This window comes from Chiloscyllium punctatum, chromosome 36 (assembly GCF_047496795.1).
Source record: "Chiloscyllium punctatum isolate Juve2018m chromosome 36, sChiPun1.3, whole genome shotgun sequence".
NCBI classification, from domain to species: Eukaryota; Metazoa; Chordata; class Chondrichthyes; order Orectolobiformes; family Hemiscylliidae; genus Chiloscyllium; species Chiloscyllium punctatum.
The window spans coordinates 59,942,505-59,965,608 of NC_092774.1; the positions used below are offsets into that span (position 1 = coordinate 59,942,505).

The window sequence follows — 23,104 nt, forward strand, 5'->3', positions numbered from 1 at the left end:
TATCGATGCAATCTGGAACGATCTGAGATTATTCTGATGTCATCTGGTGCACCAGACCAGACGCTTTCAATGTGGTGTCGCTTGAGCGATGGCATGAGCTGCCAGAGGAAGTGATGGGTGCTGATGTGATGACAAGTTAATAGGCTCCTGGATGGACATCTGAATTTGAAGGGTTCAGATGGGTCAAGGCCAAGTGATGGTTAAACTGGAGTCATAGAGATGTACAGCACAGAAACAAACCCTTCGGTCCAACTCGTCCTTGCTGACAAGATAGCCAACCCAATTTAGTCCCAGCTGCCAGCATCCGGCCCATATAGGGGCCAAGTGATGGCAAATGTGACTAGATTAATTTAGGAAATCTGGGCAGGTTGGGCCAATGGGTCTGTTTCCGTGCTGTGTGACTCTAATTGTCTTCAGTGAAAGCAGAAGTGTGGTTGTGAAGACTGGACTTCCAGAGCATGTTTTGCCCTGACTGGGAAGCAGAAGAGTTTGACTGAAGTGTATTGGTGTTAATGCCTTGATGTCTCATTTTCCTCCCACCTTCCCGGGGTCGTTAACCATTTTGTGTCTGGTTCTTCCTCAAGAAGCTGCATTGCAGGTTCACCCTGAATTGACACACTTTTATTTTGCTTCACAAAAATCAGACTTGCTCACTCTCAGCAGTATCCCAGTGTTGTGAAAGATATTAACTTTCAGGCGGAGGTATCCAAAATTCAGAGAGATGTCAGTCTTGATGTTTTTGCTTTTCTGCCCCTGTAAGATCCTGAATCAGCACCTGCAGGGGAATTAGTTAGAGCGGAGTGAGAACAGAGGGGAAGGGAGAGTGGGATGGTGCTTTCAATTTTGTAGAACAACAAAAGAAAAGAATATTCCACAAAGTAGAATTGCTTGTTCTGAATTTCTACCCTGCACTGATAGTGATGACTTTTGTAATCTGTTTTTAACAGTGTATTTGAAGATCTGAAGACTGAAGCTTCAAAATCAACAGAGGAAGGGCTTATGCCCGAAACATTGACTTTCCTGCTCCTCTGATGCTGCCTGACCTGTTGTGCTTTTTCAGCGCCACACTTTTCAACACTGACTCTCCAGCGTCTGCAGTCCTCACTTTGACGTCAACGTCTAACAGTCACTCAATCCATCGGGACCGCAACGGTTTTCAACTATGATTCTGTGAGAAGGAGCAAAGCGTTTTGGTTCCTGTTTGAGTACATTTTCAGCATCAGTGGGACTGGATGAGAGACCCTACTGTTACAGCGCAGTGTGTGTGGAGCCTGAAACAGTTATACGGCCTGGAAAGAGGAATTCACGGTGGGGAGGGGCTCAACACGCATTTGTGTGTAACTGAAGCTTCAGCCATGGAGAAACCCGAGGAATCCAGCCCAGTGGAGAAACGGTGGAAGTGTGGCAACTTCGGGAAAAGCTTCCATGTCCCATATGTCCTGGAGGTGCAGTCACACTGGGGAGAGCCCGTTCCCCTGTCCCGTCTGCGGGAAGGGCTTCAGCACTTCCTCCACCCTGCTAACCCACCAGTGGATCCACACTGGGGAGACGCCCTTCAGCTATTCCTCCACCCTGCTGAGACACCAGCGGGTCCACATGGGGGAAGAGGCCCTTCATGTGTCCCGAGTGCGGGAAGAGTTTTACCCAGGCCTCCAACCTGCTGACCCACCAGCGGATCCACACAGGAGAAAGGCCCTTCAGCTGCCCCCTGTGCGGGAAGGGCTTCACCAGCTCTACCAATCTCCGGAGGCACCAGCGAGTTCATTTACCATCGCAGGGGGATTGAAGGCGCGATGGCTGAGTGGCAGTATCAACTGGACTATCAACCCAGTTCCGGGGGCTCCCGGGTTTGAATCCCAGTGCAGATGGTGCGATACAGGGTATGGGTTGAAATTGCTGAGTGAGGCAACACTTCCTCTGGGTTAAGGCTGTACCAAGGATCCAATTACAAAGAGACAACTTGGTGGTGACCAAAAGTAAAGAAGTGAGGTGGGTTGGGGGGTGATGGGGTAGCGTGTGTGCTTTGACCGTGAGCTGTTTAAAAAGCTGCTACTTTTTCTCTGCCTTTTTGCTGAGGGGGTTTGAAGCTGTAACAAAGTTGGATCTCAATAAAAGTTACCTGAATTTACCCCCTGGCTCAACTCTCATTGAAAGCTTTGAGCTCCGAGAATACTTGGGTGAGAGCCAAGATATGCAATATCTCCATGTATAATAATGAAGTAGCTCATTTATTCTGAAATTATTTCAATTAGTTGGTCAATTGCCAAATAATAGCTGCATAACTGTTGTCAATATTGATACCCAGGAAAGCTATTTTGTTTAGTATATTTCCTTTGTAAAGATCTTATCTAAATTATAAAATGAATGTATTTTCATCTGAAATAAAATTTGCAGTGTTTTATTAAATGGTGAAAGTAACTTTGCACTTAATTGCTCCGTTTGGGATTAAACATTATGACTTAAATTATGAAAGATCACTTTTATCTATGGTGAGTCTATTAACAAACAAATGTTGCCATTTGCTCTCAAGTTAGCTCAGATTCAATTTGAAATTCTTGAATGAGTTGAATAAGGGGTAAAAAATAAATATTTATTGCACTTTTCTGAAATTCTCTGCACTGCCATTGTATTTGGTTAAATAAATTATGTATCTCTCTTCGTAACTTTGATATCACCACAAATCTTAGGAACCCCATCCAGGACAAACATAAGTAGAAAGTAGGAGACAACAGCTTCGCTTCACTTGGAGGTCACCACTGATGTTCCCTAGCCAGGTAATGAAACGTCTGGATATCAAACCTACAGCTCAGTGAGCAAACCTACACCCTAAACATTCTACTTTGCTGAAAGACTGCACAATCTGCAGGCAGTCAATACATGTAATATATTGTAAATTCCACTTTGAAAATAGATAATAGGTCCACTACTTTTTGGATGTGAGCATAAGTGGAATAGTAAGCAAGTTTGCTGATGACACCAAAATTGGAGGTGTAGTGGACAGCGAAGGAGGTTACCTCAGATTACAATGGGATCTTGATCAGATGGGCCAATGGGCTGAGAAGTGGCAAATGGAATTTAATTTAGATAAATGTGAGGTGCTGCATTTTGGGAAAGCAAATCTTAGCAGGACTTATACACTTAATGGTAAGGTCCTAGGGGGTGTTGCTGAACAAAGAGACCTTGGAGTGCAAGTTCATAGCTCCTTGAAAGTGGAGTTGCAGGTTGACAGGATAGTGAAGATGGTGTTTTGTATGCTTTCCTTTATTGGTCAGAATATTGAGTACAGGAGTTGGGAGGTCATGTTACTGCTGTACAGTTGGAATAGTACAATTCTGGTTTCCTTCCTATCAGAAAGATGTTGTGAAACTTAAGGGTTCAGAAAAGATTTACAAGGATGTTGCCAAGACTGGAAGATTTGAGCTATAGGGAGAGACAGAACAGGCTGGGGCTGTTTTCCCTGGAGCGTCAGAGGCTGAGGGGTACCCTTATAGAGGTTTATAAAATCATGAGGGGCATGGATAGGATAGATAGAAAAAGTCTTTTCCCTGGGGTGGGAAAGTCCAGAACTAGAGGGCATAGGTTTACAGTGAGAGGGGAAAGATATGAAAGAGACCTAAGAGGCAACCTTTTCACTTAGAGGGTGGTACGTGTATGGAATGAGCTGCCAGAGGAAGTGGTGGAGGCTGGTACAATTACAACATTTAAAAGGCAACTGGATGGATATGGGCCCCGAGCTGGCAGGTGGGACTAGATTGGGTTGGGATATTGCGCACAGGGATGTGCAGGGTAGGTGCATTAGTCAGGGGTAAATGTTAAGCAATAGGGGTAGGGGAATTGTGTGGGTGGGTTTACCCTTCGGAGGATCGGTGTGTAGTCTTTGGGCTGAGTAGCCTGTTCCCACACTGGGGAGTCTCTGAACGGGAAGGGATTTTTGTAAACTGTGCAAGGTAACGCAGGCGTAGTGCGGGGGCCTGCTGTTGGCCTTGCTCCGCCCCTTGCTCCTCCCCCTGTTGTTGAGCTGTCTAACAAACAGCTACTCTTTCTCTGCCTTTTTGCTGGGGGGATCTGAAGCTGTAACAATGTTGGGACGTAATAAAGGTAACCTGAACGTTCTGCCGGATTCAGGCTCTCATTGAAAGCTGAGAGCTCCAAGCGGTTTTTGTTTTAAAGCTGCTCATTTCTTGCAGCCTCCTGCACTAAGTTTCCAATGTTGTGTATCAGATGGAGCAGTGACTGAGTAGCTGGTTTCGTTAGAGAGAATGGCCAATTCACCGAGAGAGAGAATTGGGACCAGCGTTGAACAGATCATGACTGGATATGGGTGGATGGGCTGAGACTTTTTCACTGGCACATAGGAGGTGGAGAGGTGACCTTATCAGGGTTTACAAAATCATGAGGGGAGAGATGAGGTGAACGACGGGTGTCCTTCCCCTAGGGTTGGGGTTTCAAGATTAGGGAGCAAATTTTGATGGTGACAGGAGAAAGAGATTTTAAAAAGACTTGAAGGCCACAATTTTTTTTATACAGAGTGGTTCACATGCAGACTAAATGTCTAGAGGAAGTGGTGGTTGCAGGTACAGTAACAACGTTTAAAAGACATTTGGATAAGTTCATGAATAGGAAAGGATTGGAGGGATATGGGCCAAAATACTGGCAGGTGGGACTGGTTTAGTTTGAGAACATAGTCAGCATGGACTAGTTGGACTGAAGGGTCAGTTTCTGTGCCGTATGGCTCTGTAACTCGGTTCTATACTGGTCTTAAAACCATTTTCTTGCCTTCCCCATAAACATTCACATAAAAATCAGATGAACTCAGCCTTGAATATATTCAATGACCCCCTAACTGTAGGAAGACATTCCCACTTCCGATCAGAATTCCTCTTGCTAATACACCACTTGCCTTGCTCAGTACCTGCTGCACCTGTCTGACAACTGGCACAGAAGGACACTAATACCCCTCTGAACATCCACACATCATTCCTGATGAAGGGCTCATGCCCAAAACTTCGACTGTCCTACTGCTGCTTGACCTGCTGTGCTTTGCCAACTGAGGTCTTCTCTACATCGGGAAAACAGAGTGTAAACTCGGGGAACGGTTTGCTGAGCATCGCATAGGCTGAGCGGACTTCCCAGTCTCCACCCATTTTAATGCCCCTTCCCACTCCCCTTCTGACATGACTATCTTTGGCTTCCTCCATTACCACAACAAACCAAACCACAAATTGGAGGAACAAAACCTCATCTTCTGTCTGAGCAGTCAACAGCCTGGAGGACTCAACACTGAGTTCTCCAATTTCAAATAATCTCGATTCCCATCCCCCAACTCACTTCCCAGCCCCTTCCACTCTTCCCTGCCAACTAGATTCCTTCCTCCCATTCACCAACCAGGTCGTACCAGGTTGTGGGGATAAGGCAGCAACAGGATACTGATTGAGGATGATCAGCCATTATCACAATGAATGGTGGTGCTGGTTCGAAGGGCAGAATAGCCTACTCCTGCACCTATTGTCTATTGTACCCTCTACCTGTCTCCACCTATCCACACTTCAATACCCTGCCCCAGCACACCCTTGTTCCACAGCTCTCCCTATACCCACCCCCCAGTCCTGAACAAGAGTTACACCAGATACCTCGACTTCTCCACCTCCTAATACTGCCTGGCTTGCTACATTCTTTCAGTCTCCTGCCTGTCTATTTTGCCAATTGAGAACAAAGGCCTGGACTAACTTTTCCAGAGTCTGTCCCCTCGCTGGATTCACTCCCATTCCTTTCAGTTGCTCCAAGTCAACAACTGAACCTCAGAATGAAGTGTAAATGGAAATGGGGGTGAGAAAAGAGAGTGCCGTACTCTCAGATGTTGGACAGAGGAAAGGAGTTGCAGTCTGAGGTCAAGCTCAATCTTCATTCAGAGAGAGGAGAAGCAGGAGCTTCAGAACCTCATGGTCCAGCTTCCACATTCACCAATAGGGGAGCTCCGAATGGCAGGAGGACAATTCTCCCTCCGGTCTTCCAGTGCTCCTTATTTGTCCATCAAACGTAGGACTCACCCCTATTCTGCTGACAGCGAGGAACACGCCCAATGTTTTGGTGACACTGGCAAACATGTGCCTGCTTGTTGACACTGAGGAGTGTACACAATATGCACTGTAGCAATGCTGGTGTTATTGACAGAACTTAAGTGTCCAAATTCCTATGGGAGAACAAAAAGGGGAGAGCCATTTTTTTCCATGTGGCTCAATATTTGATTGCTTTTGCATTTGTCTGGCTGCTCAATGTTTTTATGTCTTTTCCTCAATATGCTCTGTAGGAATGCTGGTGTTATTGACAGATTTTAAGTTTCCAAATGCCTATAGGCTAACAAAAAGGGTACAGCCATAATTTTTTTCTCCCCCATGTGGCTCGATATTTGATTGCTTTTGCATTTGTGTGGCTGCTCAATGTTTAAGTCTTTTCCTCAGTGTTGGGGTGAGATTCACAACTAGAAGGCATAGGTTTAGGGTGAGACCACAAAGATACCTGAGGGGCAACATTTCCATGCAGAGGGTGGTGCGTATATGGAATGAGCTGCCAGAGGAAGAAGTGGAAGCTGATATAATTACAGCATTTAAAAGGTATCTGGCTGGGTATATGAATAGGAAGGGTTTAGAGGGATATGAGTCAAGTGCTGGCAAAGGGGACTAGATTAATTTAGGATATCTGGTTGACATGGACAGGTTGGACCGAATGAGTCTGTTTCCGTGCTGTACATCTCTATGACTCTAAATAATAAAAAGTCTACTTTTCCAAATAACAAACTATATCCATGTTAACAAGGCTTAGTGCACCACATAATTTATTAACCATTCTCAACAGGCCCTGCGCCTTCAATGACTGAGAAACATAGACATGCGGTGCAAAATCTCCTTCACTAGTATTTACACACTACCCTCAGCAATTGCACAAGTAACAGCAAAGAGCAAACAGCACAAGGATTAAACAAACAGTGAGGGGGTAAACAGCACAAGCCCCAGTAAAAGCAGATGGAAAGTGAGTGTATAATGTCACTATGACAGTACAGGACAGGCCCCACATTCCTTCCCCTCCGTCCCCCCCCCAACCTGCCTCACCTTTCACCTCCCGGGCCCAGTACCTTCCAGGTGGCCCCAGAGTTGACACAGGGGCCGCCCCACGACCAGTAGAACTCCACCACCCAGGCGGCCGACGGGTTCCCAAACAGGCCCTTAACCCCATCCGCCTCCAGAATGGTCACCGGCTCCTGCCTGCTGTACAGCCGGGCGGTGTGGCCGTGACACAGCAGCTGCACCAGGAAAGCGGCGGTGCCCAGTGACGGGTGTCTGCCCCGGGCCGCACGGCGCCATTTTCCTAACGGCCGCCCCTTCCCCGCTCGAGCGACTTCTCCTCCCAACCGCCTTCACCCCCGCGTGACGTCAGCTCAGGGGGATGGGCGGGGCCGGGGGAGCCTCACCGTCACCAAGTAACAGACACCTCGCGCTACAACTGCTCATTCACAAAAACAAACTCTCCTGTCTCGCTCTGCAGCTGCAGGGGGGACACTGCCACGTTTCGAGGAGCCCTGTCTACATTGGGAAAGCTCACGGCTCAATTTAAACGGAAACGAGCAGCTTTAAAACAAAAACCCCTTGGCGCTCAAAGCTTTCAATGAGAGTCTGAGCCCGGCAGTAAGTTCAGGTAACCTTTATTGCGACCCAACTTTGTTACAACTTCAGATCTCCTCAGCAAAAAGGCAGAGATAAAGTTGCTTGTTGAACAGCTCAAAATCAAAGCGCACACATTTCGCCCCACCACTTTCTTTACTATTGATCAGCACTGAGATGTCCCTTTCTAATTGGGTCCTTGGTACAGCCTTAACCCGGAGGAAGTGTTGCCTCACTCGGCAATTTCAACCTGTACTCTGTATAGCGCCATCTGCTGCAGTGGGATTCAAACCCGGGAGCACCTGGAACTGGGTCGATAGTCCAGTCGATAATGACACTCAGCCGTTGCTCCTTCAAACACCCTGCGATGGTAGGTGAATGCGCTGGTGCCTCTGGAGGTGGGAGGAGCGGGTGAAGTCCTTCCCGCATTCGGGGCAGCTGAACGGCCTCTCCCCCGTGTGGACCCGCCAGTGGGTCAGCAGGGCGGAGGAATTACTGAAGGCCTTCCTGCACTCGGGGCAGCTGAAGGGCCTCTCCCCCGTGTGAATCCGCTGGTGCTTCAGTAGGTTTGAGGAATTGCTGAAGGCCTTCCTGCACTCGGGACAGCTGAAAGGCCTCTCCCCTGTGTGGACCCGCCGGTGCCTCAGCAGGTTGGGGGAATTGCTAAAGGCCTTCCCACATTCGGGGCAGCTGAAGGGCCTCTCCCCACTGTGGGTCCGCTGGTGGGTCAGTAGGGAAGAGGAATCGCTGAAAGCCTTCCCACAATCTGGGCAGCTGAAGGGCCTCTCCCCAGTGTGGACCTGCTGGTGCCTCAGCAGGTTGGGGGAATTGCTGAAGGCCTTCCCACACTCGGGGCAGCTGAAGGGCCTCTCCCCAGTGTGGACCTGCTGGTGCCTCAGCAGGTTGGGGGAATTGCTGAAGGCCTTCCCACACTCGGGGCAGCTGAAGGGTCTCTCCCCTGTGTGGGACCGCCGGTGGGTCAGCAGGTTGGAGGCCTGGGTAAATCTCTTCCCACACTCAGGGCAGGAGAACGGCCTCTCCCCTGCGTGGGCCCGCAGGTGCCTCAGCAGGTGGGAGGCCTGGGTAAATCTCTTTCCGCAGTTGGGGCAGCTGAAGGGCCTTTCCCCCGAGTGGGACCGCTGGTGCCTCAGCAGGTCGGAACAATTACTGAAGGCCTTCCCGCACTCTGGGCAGGGGAATGGCCTCTCCCCGGTGTGGGTCCGCTGGTGCCTCAGCAGGGCGGAGGTCTGGGCAAAGCCCTTCCCACACTCAGGGCAGGAGAATGGCCTGCCCCCTGTGTGGATGTGCTGATGAATCTGCAGGGCAGACGGGAAATGGAAGCTATTCCCGCCATCACTGCACTTCCACCGTTTCTCCACGGGGCGGGATTCCTCGGGTTTCTCCATGGCCGAAGCTTCAGCTGCACACAAATATGTTTCCAGCCCCTCCCTGCTGTCAATTCCTGCTGCTACATGCCCCACACTCAATGCGCTGCAACAGTAGGGTCTCTCATCCAGTCCCACTGATGCTGAAAACGTACTCAAACAGGAACCAAAACGCTTTGCTCCTTCTCACAGACTCATAGTTGAAAATTCTTTCCGGTCCCGATGGATTGAGTCATTGACGTCAATGTGAGGACTGCAGACGCTGGAGAATCAGTGTTGAAATGTGTGGTACTGGAAATGGCCAACAGGTCAGGCAGCATCCGAATAGCAGGAGAGTCAACATTTCGGGCATAAGAACTTCATGCGTTGATTTTGAAACTTCTATCTTCAAATCTTCAAATACACTGTTTAAAAAGAGATTGCAAAAGTCATCACTGTCAGTGCAGGGTAGAATTCAGAACAAGCAATTCTACCTTCTGTGGAATATTCTTGTTTCTCCACAAAATTGAAAGCACCATCCCACTCACTCTCCCCCTCTGTTCTCACTCCAATCTAACTAATTCTCCTGAAGGTGCTGATTCAGGATCTTACAGGGGCAGATGAGCAAAAAATATCAAGACTGACATCTCTCTGAATTTTGGATAATTCCACCTGAAACCTAATATCTTTCACAACACTCTTCTGCTTCCAGTCAGGGCAAAACATCCTCTGAAAGTCCAGTTATCACAGCCACACTTCTGCTTTCACTGAAGACTATTAGAGTCACACAGCACAGACACAGACCCTTGGGCCCAATCTGTCCGAGCTGACCAGATTTCCTAAATTAATCTAGTCACATTTGTTATCACTTAGCCCCTATATGGGCTGGGTGCTGGGACTAAATTGGGTTGGCTATCTGGTCGGCAAGGACAAGTTAGATCGAAGGGTCTGTTTCCGTGCTGTACATCTCTATGATTTGCCACCACTTGGCCCCTCTCCATCTGAACCCTTTGCATTCATCCGCCCATCCAGATGCCTTTTAACTGTAGGAATTGTACCAGCCCCCACCACTTCCTCTGGCAGCTCATTCCACATACGCACCACCCTCTTCATGAAAAAGTTGCCCCTGAGGTCTCTTTTACATCTCCCCATTGCCGTCACCCTGAACCTATGACCTTCCAGTTCGGGACTCCCCCATCCCAAGGGAAAGATCTTGTCTATTTACCCTATCCATGCTCCTCATGATTTTATAAAAGTCTATAATGTCACCTCTCAGGCTCTGGTGTGATGGGGAAAACAGCCCCACGCTATCCTTCCGTCCCTCCTCACCCGGGTAATTAAGACACATACCTGAGGTTGCAAGCCTGCTCCCTCCCTGGATTCACTCCCAACTGCCACAAGTGAATAGATATCCCCCCTCCCCTCCCAGGACAAAGAGTTGCCCAAAGAGAGGGAGTTTCACTCAAACTGACAGGACCACTTCCGCGTTGTGACTCCATCAATGGGTCGAGGGTGGGGGAGGGGGGAGGGTGAAGGGGTGAAACAAAAGGGGCGGGGCGAGGTGAGGTGCACAGTTGCAGGAATCCCTTTCCTTCACAGAATCCCCACAGCGTGGAAGCAGGCCACTCAGCCCAACGAGTCCAAACCAACCCTCGAAGGGTAACCCACCCACACCCATTCCCCTACACCTCTTGCTCTACTCACTGACTATCACACCTAACCTGCACATGTGGGCGACACGGTGGCAAAGTGGTTAGCACTGCTGCCTCACAGCGCCGGAGACCCGGGTTCATATCCCGCCTCAGGCGACTGAATGTGTGGAGTTTGCACGTTCTCCCCGCGTCTGCGTGGGTTTCCTCCGGATGCTCCGGTTTCCTCCCACAGTCCAAAGATGTGCAGGTCAGATGAATTGGCCATGCTAAATTGCCCGTAGTGTTAGGTAAGGGGTAGATATAGATGTAGGGGTATGGGTGGGTTACGCTTCGGCGGGGCGGTGTGGACTTGTTGGGCCGAAGGGCCTGTTTCCACACTAAGTAATCTAATCCCTGGGCACTATGGATAATAGGTTTATTTAGAAGCACTAGCTTTTGGAGCGCTGTTCCTTCATCAGGTGATTGTGGAGAATAAGATCATAACACATAGAATTTATAGAAAAAGATGACAGTGTCCTGACACTGAAATGATACATTGAACAAACCTGGATTGTTAAGCCTTTCATCTTTACAAATGGGTTGCAGGTTTCATTAATATGCAAATCCCAGAAATCCCTGGAAGGCACCTTCTCCATATAACTTAAATTTTGATAACAAAAAGTGACATTTCAGCTCAGCTCTGCAAATATACATTCACTCCCGTGGACTTGTGTGTGTGTGCGCATGAGAGAGAAAATGTCTATTTCCATCCTGTACATCTTTGTCTATTTCGGTTGGTGTAAATATTGTTGTAAATCATAGCTGGGTTCTCATAGATAGATGTAAGAGAGAGAGAATTCCTCAAGTATGACAGTCTCAGAATCGTAGGAGACCCCCATTTCTGGTTTACTTCCGAATGAACAAACATTAAACACGAGCACCTATTTGTTTCAAATTTGGATTCATTTTTCTTGTGTGATTCCCTGCTATGATTACACTGTGTGTCTGGATGGTTGACAGGCTGGGAGATGTGGGTTGGGGCTTGATTGGCTGAATGCTTTATTGTTCCGGAATGTGACAAAAAAAAGTGGGGGGGGCAAAGCTTCAGCAGAAATCCAGCAGAGCTGACAACAGACCCGACATCTTACTCTGTAGGAACAGGGAGATCAACAGAGGACAGAGAAATCAGGACCTGAAATCAGAGCTGACACCAGACTACCCTGTGATCAGTGCTTTGATTAGCAGCACCAACCTTGTACCTTTACCTCGCTTCCCATATGACCAAACCCTCGATATTTCAGATCCAATCCTTGTCATCCTGAAGCCATGTCTCTGTAAGGAGTCTCAGATCATAATTATTCTCTTCAATGTGTGCAGTCAACTCATTTACTTTTGTCACAATGCAGCACACATTCAGATACCATTTCTGGTTTCAATTTTTGTGATCTTTAGAATCCAATTTTGATTGCTGGCATATTTACTCTCCTTGTCCCTTTCTCTCATTCTCTGAAGTTCATTTCCCACATCACTACATTGCTCACTGGCCTTGGTTTGGATTGTTCATGCTAAATTGCCCAGAATGTCGAGGTTAGGTGGGTTAGCCATGGGAGATGCAGGTTTGTAGTTTCATAGTAATACAAACAGGAGTAGGCCATTTGGCCCATCTAGCCTGCTGCACCATTCATTAAGATCATGGCTGATCTATCTATTGTCTCAGCTCCTCCTCCCTGCATTGTCCCAACTACCCTTAATTCCCCTACCATGCAAAAACCACCTCCAACTGTGTCTTGAATATACTTAATGAAGCTGCCTCTACTGATTCCTTGGGCAGAGAACTCCACAGATTCACTATTCTCCAGGAAAAACAGTTATTCTTCATCTCTGTCCTGAATCTACTCCTCCTAATCTTGAGGCCTGGTTTCATTCACCAACAGAAATGATTCAATAGGTAGAGCTTCATCCCCACAGTGCAATGAATTCCCACTTTCCACCAAAATCCCGGATGTACTCACTCACTCAATTGCTGTCTCACAAATGCAGGATTTCATTGTTACTTCTTCTGCTCCCATTAAGGGCAAAACATCTTTGAAAGCTGCTCTGAAACTCCAGCCTCCATAATCACACTTCTGCTTTCACCGAAGGAGATTAGAGTCATACAGCATGGAAACAGACCCTTTGGTCCAACTCGTCTGGCCAAACAGATATCCTAAATTAATCTAGTCCAATTTGCCTGCATGTGGCCCACATCTCTCTAAACCCTTCCTATTCATGTACCCATTCAGATGCCTTTAAAAATTCCGACTAATCTCAAACGTATGCCTTCTAGTTTTGGACTCTCCTACCTTGGGGAAAAGACCTTGGATATTCACCCTATCCATGCCCCTTATGAACGTCTATAAGGTCACCCCTCAGTCTCCAATGCTCTCGGGAAAATATCCCCAGCCATTTGAGCCTTTCCCTGTCACTCAAACAGCAGACTTGTAAATCTTTTCCGACCCCTTTCAAAGTTTCACAATGTCTTTCCTATAAAAAGGGAGACCAGAAATGAATACAGTTTTCCAAACGTGGACTAACCAATGTCCTACACAGCCACAACATGACCTCCCAACTCCTATATTCAATGCACTGACCAATAAAGGAAAGCATACCAAATGCCTTCTTCACTATCCTGTCTACCGGTGACTCTGCTTTCAAGGAACTATGAACCTGCACTCTAAGGTCTCTTTGTTCTGCAATATCCCCCTTTACCATGTCAGTCCTGCCTGGATTGCTTAACCAAAATGCAAACCACACAATTCTCGGATTTAAACTCCATCTACCACACTTTGGACAATCAGCCCACCTGATCAGTTCTAATTTATAGTGAACTCTCTTTCCTTGCTTATTCCTTAGAAGTTGAAAATCTCTATCCCACACACTCTCCCTCCATTCTCAGTTTGCTGAACCTAATCCCTGCTGTAACTCATCCTGAAGGATGCAGTTGACGCTGGTTAATAGGCCCACAAGCTGGGGTGTCCTAACTGAAACGTAATGAATACTGAATGGCCTGGAAAGAGTGGAAGTTGGGAAGGTGTCTCCATTGACTGGAGAGACTAGGACTAATGGGCACAGCCTCAGAGTAAAGGGAAGACCTTTTAGAATTGAGGTAAGGAGAAACATCTTCAGCCAGAAAGCGGTGAATATATGGAATTCACTGCCACAGAAGGCTGTGGTGGAGGCCAGGTCACTGAGGATATTTAAGACTGAGATAGAGACATTCTTGAGCATCAAGATGATGGAGGGTTATGGAGACAAAGTGGGAGAATGTGGTTGAGAAACCTATCAGCCATGATCGAATGGCAGAGCTGACCTTGAATGGCCAATTTCTGCTCCGATGAATTATGTTCTCCTGCCGTCCTGGACAGAGGGGGCGAGAATTGGAAGCAGGAGCAGGCCATCTGTGTGTTCAAGCCTGCACCAGCATTCAACGAATCATAACTGGATATGAATCTACCGACATCTAGGTCCAACCTAGAGGGCATCGGTTTTGGGTGATAGGGAAAACATATATTTCAGACTGAAGAGACAACCCATTCACACGGAGGGTGGTGTGTATATGGAATGGGCTGCTGGAGGAAGTGGTGGAGGCTGGTACAATTACAACATTTAAAAGGCATCTGGATGGGGACATGATTAATGATGATTTTGAAGGATGTGGATCAAATACTGGCGAATGGGTCATTAGATTAAGTTCGGATATCTGAACAGCCTGGACTGAAGGGTTTGGTTCTGTGCTCTGCAACTCCGTGACTCTATTACTACATAGTCGGAACCAATTTCACAACACCCGAAATAATCTATTCACCCCTTATAGCCTGTCCTGAGCTGTGGCCTAACTACACATATTTCAGTGCAAGTTTCAGAAAGATTCCATCAGCTCTTTTAAAAAATTGAACATGCTTTCAGACTTTAACAACGTTTGTGAATATATCATTTTTGCTATTCTTAAAAGATCAGCTATTTCTCTCCCCTTCCCCCCACACTGCAACCTCCTCCATCCCCCCACCAGTCTCCCACGTAGAGTTAGCACCATCCATCTCCCTCATCTTCAAAAGGGCTTGAAACAGTGAGCAAAAAGGGCTTGAGGCACAAGAAAGGATGGAGGCTTTGGCAGTGAGAAGTGAGAGAGAGAATGGACAGGGTGGCAGAGGGTGAGGGCAGGGAATACAGGGGAGAATACAGAGAATGGGGGAGGGAGCAGAGGGTTGGGGGGAGAGTCATTCAGCACAGGAACAGACCCTTCAGTCCAACTAACCCATGCTGACTATGTTCTCAAACTAAACTAGCCCCACCTGCCAGTGTTTGGCCCATATCCCTCCAAACCTTTCCTAGTCACGTACTTATCCAAATGTCTTTTAAACATTGTAACTGTACCTGCATCCACCACTTCCTCTAGACATTCATTCCACACACAAACCACTCTGTGTAAAAAGAAAAATAGAGCCCCTCATTTCTCTTTTGAATCTTTCTCCTCTCACCTTCAAAGTTTGCACCCTAATCTTGAAACCGCCACCGAGGGAAATGACACCCACCATTAACGTCATCCATATCCTTCATGATTTTATCAACCTCAATAAGGTCACCCTCTCAACCTCCCATGGTCAAGTGAAAAAGTCCCAGTCTCTCCACCTAGATGTAGGCAGATTCATATCCTGTTATGATGTGTTCAATACTGGTGCAGGCTCAAAAGACCAAATAGCCTTCCCCTGCTCCCAATTTTCTCACTCTGTGTCCAGGACAGCAAGCGACTGAAGACAGAGGAGCAGAAATTATGCCATTCAGCCCATCAAGTCTGTTCATACCATTCAATCGTGTCTGATAAGTTTCTCAACCCCATTCTCCCACTTTCTTCCCGTAGCCCTCGATCCCCTTGATACTCAAGAACCTATCTGTCTCAGTCTTAAATATACTCAGTGACCTGCAGCCTTCTGCAGCATTAAATTCCATAGATTCACCGCTCTCTGGCTGAAGGACTTTCTCCTTATCTCTGTTCTAAAAGGCTTTCCCTTTACCCTTAGGCTGTGTCCTCAGGTCCTATTCCCTCCTACCAATGGAAACATCTTTCCAATGTCCACTGTGTCCAATTGGATGTCACTTGAGTGTGAGCCTGTTAATCAGCATGAGGTACAGCAAAGTGAAAATAGTGAAAATGGCGGGAGAGTGTTTGGAACTGGGGTGAGGTGGAGGAAAGGGAAATGAGAAGACTGTTGAAGTCCACATTGATGCCCTGGGGTTGAAGTGTTCTGAGGCAGAAGATGAGCCGTCCTTCCTCCAAGCGTCCGGGGATGGGAGGTGTCAGGGGTGGGAGGGGGGGTTGAAATGTTGGGCCACAGGGCGGTGTAGTTGATGGGTGCAGGTGTCCCAGAGATGTCCCCAAAAGCACTCTGCTAGGAGGCATCCAGTCTCCCCAATGTAGAGGAGACTGCATCGGGAGCAACGGATACAATAAATGATATTGGTGGATATGCAGATAAAACTTTGATGGATGTGGAAGGCTCCTTTAGGGCCTTGGATGAAGGTGAGGGTGCAGGTTTTTCAATTCCTGCAGTGGCAGGGTGGGTTGTAGGGGGGCGTGGACCCTACCAGGTAGTCACGGAGGGAACGGTCTTTGCGGAAGGTGGAAAGGGGTGGGGAGGAAAATATATCCCTGGTGGTGGGATCTTTTTGGAGGTGGCGGAAATGTCGGCAGATGATTTGGTTTATGCGAAGGTTGGTAGGGTGGAAGGTGAGCACCAGGGGCGTTCTGTTAGAGGTGTGTGGTCTGAGGGCAGAGGTGCGGGGTGTGGACGAGATGCATTGGAGGGCATCTTTAACCATGTGGGAAGGGAAATTGTGGTCTCTAAGAACGAGGCCATCTGGTGTGTTCTGTGGTGGAAATAGTCCTTCTGGGAACAGATACGGCAGAGGAATTGGGAATACGGGATGGCATTTTTTGCAGGAGGTAGAGTGGGAAGAGGTGTAATCCAGGTAGCTGTGGGAGTCGGTGGGTTTGTAAAAAATGTCGGTGTCAAGTCAGTCATCATTAATGGAGATGGAGAGGTCCAGGAAGGGGAGGAAGGTGTCAGAGATGATCCAGGTAAATTTAAGGTCAGGGTGGAATGTGTTCGTGAAGTTGATGAATTGCTCAACTTCCTCGCGGGAGCACGAGGTGGCGCCAATGCAGTCAATGTAATCCTGATGCCTTTTAAGTGTTGTAATTGTACCAGCCATCACCACTTCCTCTGGCAGCTCATTCTTTGCACGCACCCTCACCCTAAAACTATGACCCATCCAGGGAAAAGACCTTGTCTATTTACCCTATCATGCCCCTCCTGATTTTATAAAAGTTTGTAGGGTCACCCCTCAGCCTCTGGCGCTCGAGAGAAAACAGCCCCAGCCTATTCAGCTCAAACCCTGACAACATCCTTGTCAATCTTTTCTGAACCCTTTCAAGTTTCCCAACATCCTTCCTCTAGCAGAGAGACCAGAACTGCACACAACATTCGAAAAGTGGCCTAACCAATGTCTGGTGCAGCTACAACATAACTTCCCAACTCTTATAATTAGAGGATTGCGAAAGTTTTCAAAACCCACAAAAAAGAATGGAGAGACAAACACATCTTTTGAGGGTCAGCTTGGAACATCAGGGCGGGGTGATGGGAATGAGGGAAGGAAGCTGAATGTGCTGGAGCCAAGGCGTAGGAAGAACAGAGCATGCAAAACCGGCTTGAAGCTGCAATGAGGAGAATTGCATGTGCTGTATTTACACCTGTTGCAGTTAGTGGTGGGAATCGGGTTCATTTTAAAGATCAAAACAAAAAACTATCAACCCCTCCGCCTTCCCAACATCGATTCTTCAGTTCCTCCTCACCCGGATAATTAAGACACATACCGGAGTTTGCGGAGTCTGCTCCCTCCCTGGATTCACTCCGGTTGCTACAAGTGAACAATTTCGCCTCCTTCCATCTCTGTCTCCCTCCCAGGATGAAGAGTTGTCCAGAGGGAGGGAGATTCACTTTGACAGGTCAACTTCCGCGTTGTGACGTCAATAAAGGAACCAGGGGCGGGGCGAGGAAAAGTGACGGCAAAGGGGGCAGGGCAAGACCGACAGCGGGCCCCCGCGCTGCGGCTGGAGTGACGGAGAACACACTTTCCAAAGCCCCCTCTCTCCAGTGTGGAAGCAGGCCACTCGGACTCACCGACCCTCTCACGGGTCACCCACCCACACCCATTGCTATACATTTAACCCTGAGTAATACACCTGATGCCGAATTTAGCATGACCAATCCACCCTAACCTGCACATCCCTGGGCACTATGGGTAATTTAGCATAGCCAATCCACTTTAACCTGGACAAAGTTTAAAATCACACAACTCCAGGCTGGAGAACATCAGGCTTCTTTGGAAAATGTAACTTTGAATGATTTGCGTTCAATTCCCGCTTCGAGCAATTGTCTGTGTGGTGTTTGCACATTCTCCCCGCGTCTGAACGGGTTTCCACCGGGTGTTCCGGTTTCCTCCCACAATTCAAAGATGTGCAGGTTAGGTGAATTGGCCATGCTAAATTGCCCCGTAGTAAGTGCATTAGTCAGGGGTGAATGTAGGGGAATGGGTCTGGGTGGGTTGCTCTTCGGAGCGTTGGTGTGGACTTTTTGGGCTGAAGGGCCCGTTCCCACACTGTCTGGAATAATTATATAAAATGCCCCCAATCCATTCGAGTGCCCGACGTTAGTTTTAATTGGGTACTAGAAATCTGCAATAAGTATAATTGCTCGCTTCAGGACATCCAGACTTGAATTAATTTAGCAAACAAGTCACATTGGGCAACTATTAAAGACTCTGTTGGATTTCCCCTGGGTTGTGGACTCATGCAGAGACACAAACAACTTGCTTTGTAAACAGTGTTCGATTTGCAAATGGAACGGCTGACAGATATTGAGAGTTTGCACCGTTGGTTAAGCAGCTGTGTGTCATAGCCAGGATTTGTGAGGCTCAACTCCCTAATTTGGACTGTTCTGGAAAGTGTGTGCTTCGCTAGCCTTGGAAGGAAGGAAGGAATAAACAAAAGCTGAAAAACAGATATGAAGCAAGTTGGAAAATGTTACAGAGAGACACACACACAGGTAGAAGTTTGCAGAAAAGTTAACACTTCATAATCTGATTTCAATGCACATTAGCCTGGGTATGGGACTGATATCACAGGGGCCTCAAAAAGGGTAATCCCTCAATACTCAAACCAAAATGTGGGTGATCACTGCTGGACTGGTTTGTGTTCATTCTTTGCTGCTGCCTATTTCAGTTGATTGTGTACATTATTGTTAACACTCACAAACCTGGTGGCACCCAGATTTTTGGAAAGCAGTTAGGAAAAGATCTGAAGCGTGTTTAATTTGTAAACAAACAAGATGCATACTCTAAGAGGGATGCCCTGGGTTTGCTAACCACCTCCTTGCCTGGTCGGCCTTTTTAAATTGTCTACAACTTGCTTATATAGAATTACCTCGTGTACATTGTCATGGATATTGTCTAATAAGAGTAGATGAATCAAAACCATCCCAATGATGAAACAGCTGACACTGTATGTTGGACAAGTGGGAAATATTTGCATCAGTTAACCAAAGCACTTCAAAGTTTACTGTCATGGGTATGTCAAGTCGAAGACTTAGGACCAGGGCATTTTGGAGCCTGCTTCCTTGGGCAGAGAATTCTGCAGATACACTACTCTCTGGGAAAAGCAGCAGCCCTCACTTCCTCCTCCTCATCTCTGTCCTAAACCTACTCCCCCAAAGCTCAAGGCCTAGTCTCAGCCACCAGCAGAAATGACTGGATAAGGTAGGGCTTCATCCTTGAAGTGCAATGAATTCCCACTTGCCCCCAAAATCCCAGATGTACTCACTTAGTTGCTTGCTGTCTCACAAATAAAAGATTTCATTGTAACTTCTTCCGGTCCCAGTAAGGGCAAAACATCTTTGAAAGCTGCTCTGAAAGCCCTGTCTTCACAACCACACTTCTGCATTCACCGAATACAGTAAGAGTCATACACCACACAAACAGATCCTTCCACCCACCTCATCGATGCCAACCATATATCCAAAATCAATTTGCCAGCATGTGGCCCATATTCCTCAACACCCTTCCTATTCATGTACCCATCCAGATGCCTCTTAAATGTTGTAATTATACCAGCCTCCACCACTTCCTGTCAGCTCGTTCCATACATGAAAAACCCTGAGAGAAAAAGTGGCCCCTCAGGTCCCTTTTAAATCTTTGCCCTCTCAGCTCAAACCTCTGCCTTCTAGTTTTGGACTCCTCTACCCGGAGGAAAAGACCTTGGCTATTCAACCTATCCATGCCCCTTATAAACTTCTATAATGTCACCCCTCAGCCTCTGACACTACAGGGAAAACAGCCCCAACTTATTCAACCTCTCCCTCTCGCTCAAACCCTCCAACTCTGACCCCAGCCTTATAAACCTTTTCCAAATCCTTTCAAGTTTCACAACATCCTTCCATAGGATGGAGACCAGAATTACACACAATATTCCAAAAGTGGCCTAACCAATGTCCTGTGCAGCCACAATATGACCTCCCAACTCCTTCACTCAATGCTCTGACCAATAGAGAAAAGCATACCAAACATCATCTTCACGATCCTGTCTGCCTGCAACTCCACTTACAAGGAACTATGAACCTGCACTCCAAGGTCTCTTTCTTCTGCAACACCTCCCCTGTGTAAGTCCTGCCTGCATTGCTTGACCAAAATGCAACACATCACATTTCTCCAAGTTCAACTCTCTCTGCCCCTCCTCGGCCCATCAGCACATCCAATCAATTCTAAGTTATAGTGAACTTTCTTTCCTCTCTTATGCCTTAGAGGCTGAAGATCTCCATCGCACACACTCTCCCTCCATTTTCAATTTGCTGAACCTAATCCCTGCTGTACCTCATCCTGAAGGGTCTGGTTCATGCTGATTAACAGGGCCATACTCAGGGGAGATCTAACTGAAACATACAGAAGACTGAACAGCCTGGACAGAGTGGATGTTGGGTAGATGTTTCCATTAGTATGAGAAACTAAGAACCGAGGGCACACTTTTAGAGTAAAGGGAAGACTTTTTAGAATGGAGATAAGGAGAAACTTCTTCAGTCAGAGTGGCGAATCCATGGAATTCATTGGCACAGAAGACTGCAGAGGCCAGGTCACTGAGGATATTTAGACTGAGATAGCTAGGTTCTTGAGTATCGAGGGGGACAGGGAGAAAGCAGCAGAATGGTACTCAGAAATTGATCAACTACGATTGAATGGTAAGAGCAGACCCGATGGGCTGAATAGCCCACTTTCTGCTCTTATGTCTGTGGTCTCTTGCTGTCCAGGACAAAGCATGAGAATTGGGAGCAGGAGTCGGCCATTTGGTCTTTCAAGCCTGCACCAGCATTGAACAGATCACAAATGGATACGGATCTCCCTACATCTAGGTGCAGAGGCTGGGACTTTTTTCACTGGAGCATTGGAGGTTGAGAGGTGTCCTTCGAGAGGTTTAAAGACTCATGAGGAATATAGGTGAGGTGAACGGCAGGTGTCATTTCAAGATGAGGGCGCAAACTTTTAAAGTGAGAGTAGAACGATTCTAAAGACATGAGGAGCACTTTTTTTCTTAAAATAAAAAGAGAGTGGTTTGTGTGTGGAATGAATGTCTAGAGGAAGTGGTGGATGCAGATACAGTTACAATGTTTAAAATACATTTTGATAAGTACGTGAATAAGAATGGTTCAGAGGGAAATGGGCCAAACACAGGTAGGTGGGATGAGTTTAGTCAGTCAGCATGGACTAGTTGGACTGAAGGGTGTGTTTCTATGTTGTACAGCTGTTACTGCTCTGTACTTAAAACTATTTTCTTGCCTTCCCCAATAACCATCCACTTCTTTGTTGTTCAAAAATCATGTGAACTCAGCCTTGAATATATTCAATGACCCACTAACTGCAGGGAGACATCCCCACTTCTAAACTCAATTCCTCTTGCTAATATAACACTTGCCTTGCTGATTACTTGCTGCACCTGTCTGACTGGCATAGGAGGACGCTGAGGCCCCTTTGTACGTCCACACATCATTCCTAATGAAGGGCTCGTGCTCAAAACGTCAACTGACCTGCTGCTTGGCTGCTGCCTGACCTGCTGAGTTTTTTGGTGCCACACATTGCAACTCTGATCTCCAGCATTTGCAGTCCTCACTTTCTTCACTTCCCAATATACCACCATTTAAAAAATACACCTCATTTCTGCTTATTTTTCCCCCACAGTAAAGACTATAACTTCACCCTGTGGTACTGCATTTGCCATATGTTTGAGGCACAGACCGGGACCAGCTTTTCCAGAGTCTGTCCTCTTTCTGGATTCACTCCCTTTTTCAGTTGCTGCAAGTCAACAATTGGATCCCAGCATGAAAATAAAAGAAATAGAAAAGGGAGTGAGAGAAGAGTGTGCTGTTGGACAGAGGAAGGAAATTACAGTCTTGGATGAATCTCAGTCTTCATTCAGAGAAAGAGGAGCAGCAGCAGCTTCAGAAGTACATGGGTCAAGATTAGAAAAGCACAGCAGGTCAGGCAGCATCCAAGGAGCAGGAAAATCGACGTCTCAGATTCAGACAATAGGGCTGTTCTGAATGGTAGGAGGACCAGGCTCCTCCTTCCGGTGTTCCAGTGCTCCTCATTGGGCTGGCAAATTAAATTCATGCACCATTTTTACAGACAGATAGAAGCATGTGCAGTTTTTATTTGCAGACTCCGGCGAACATGCGCAGCGCTTGCTGACACCGAGGGGCACGTGCAGTAGACTTTGTAGATATGCTGGTGTAACTGACAGATTCAACTGGCCAAATGCCAATACGAGGAAAAAAAGGTAGAGCCACAATTTTGTTTCACCTCCCCACCCCGACTCTACATAACCGCACATGCTCCTCGCTATTCTCCTTACCCTCACCCCTCATGATTTTTCAAATCTCAATAAGGTCATCCCTCAACCTCCTCCACTCCAGTGATAAAGTCCCAGCCACTCCCTATAACTCAAACCCTCCAGTCCTGGCAATGTCCAAGTAAATCATTACCGAACCATCTCTAAAATATTCCTCCTATTACAGGGCGACCAGAACTGTACCCAGTACTCCAAAAAAAATAGATTCACCAACATCCTGTACAGCCTCAACATAGAACAAAGAAAATTTACAACCCAGGAACAGGCCCTTCAGCCCTTCAAGCCTAAGCCGATCCAAATCCCCTGTCTAAACCTATCGTGCAATTCCTGAATCTATATCCCTCTGCTCTCCACCTACTCATGCATCTGTCCAGATGCACTTTTTTTTAAAAAAGATATTTTTATTGAAAATTTAACGTTTTTACAAGTTTACAAATAAAAAAAAACACAAGTACAAACATTAATATA

General features: G+C 47.1%; 1 protein-coding gene and 1 long non-coding RNA gene across 2 annotated transcripts in view; both read right to left on the bottom strand.

Moving 5' to 3' along the window:
* The window catches only part of LOC140460553 (uncharacterized), a 67,316-nt gene that overhangs the window by 35,839 nt on the left and 8,373 nt on the right, over positions 1-23,104 (bottom strand). Inside the window, exon 2 of the mRNA XM_072555139.1 lies at positions 8,084-9,444. Within this exon, the coding sequence (XP_072411240.1) occupies positions 8,084-9,061 (978 nt within the window). The 5' untranslated portion in view covers positions 9,062-9,444. The remainder of the gene's footprint in view (positions 1-8,083; positions 9,445-23,104) is intronic.
* On the bottom strand, positions 600-7,597 carry LOC140460555 (uncharacterized). Its single transcript, XR_011954189.1, has 2 exons — positions 7,107-7,597; positions 600-775 (listed from the first exon to the last, which is right to left on the bottom strand). It is a non-coding gene; the product is annotated as an uncharacterized lncRNA (long non-coding RNA).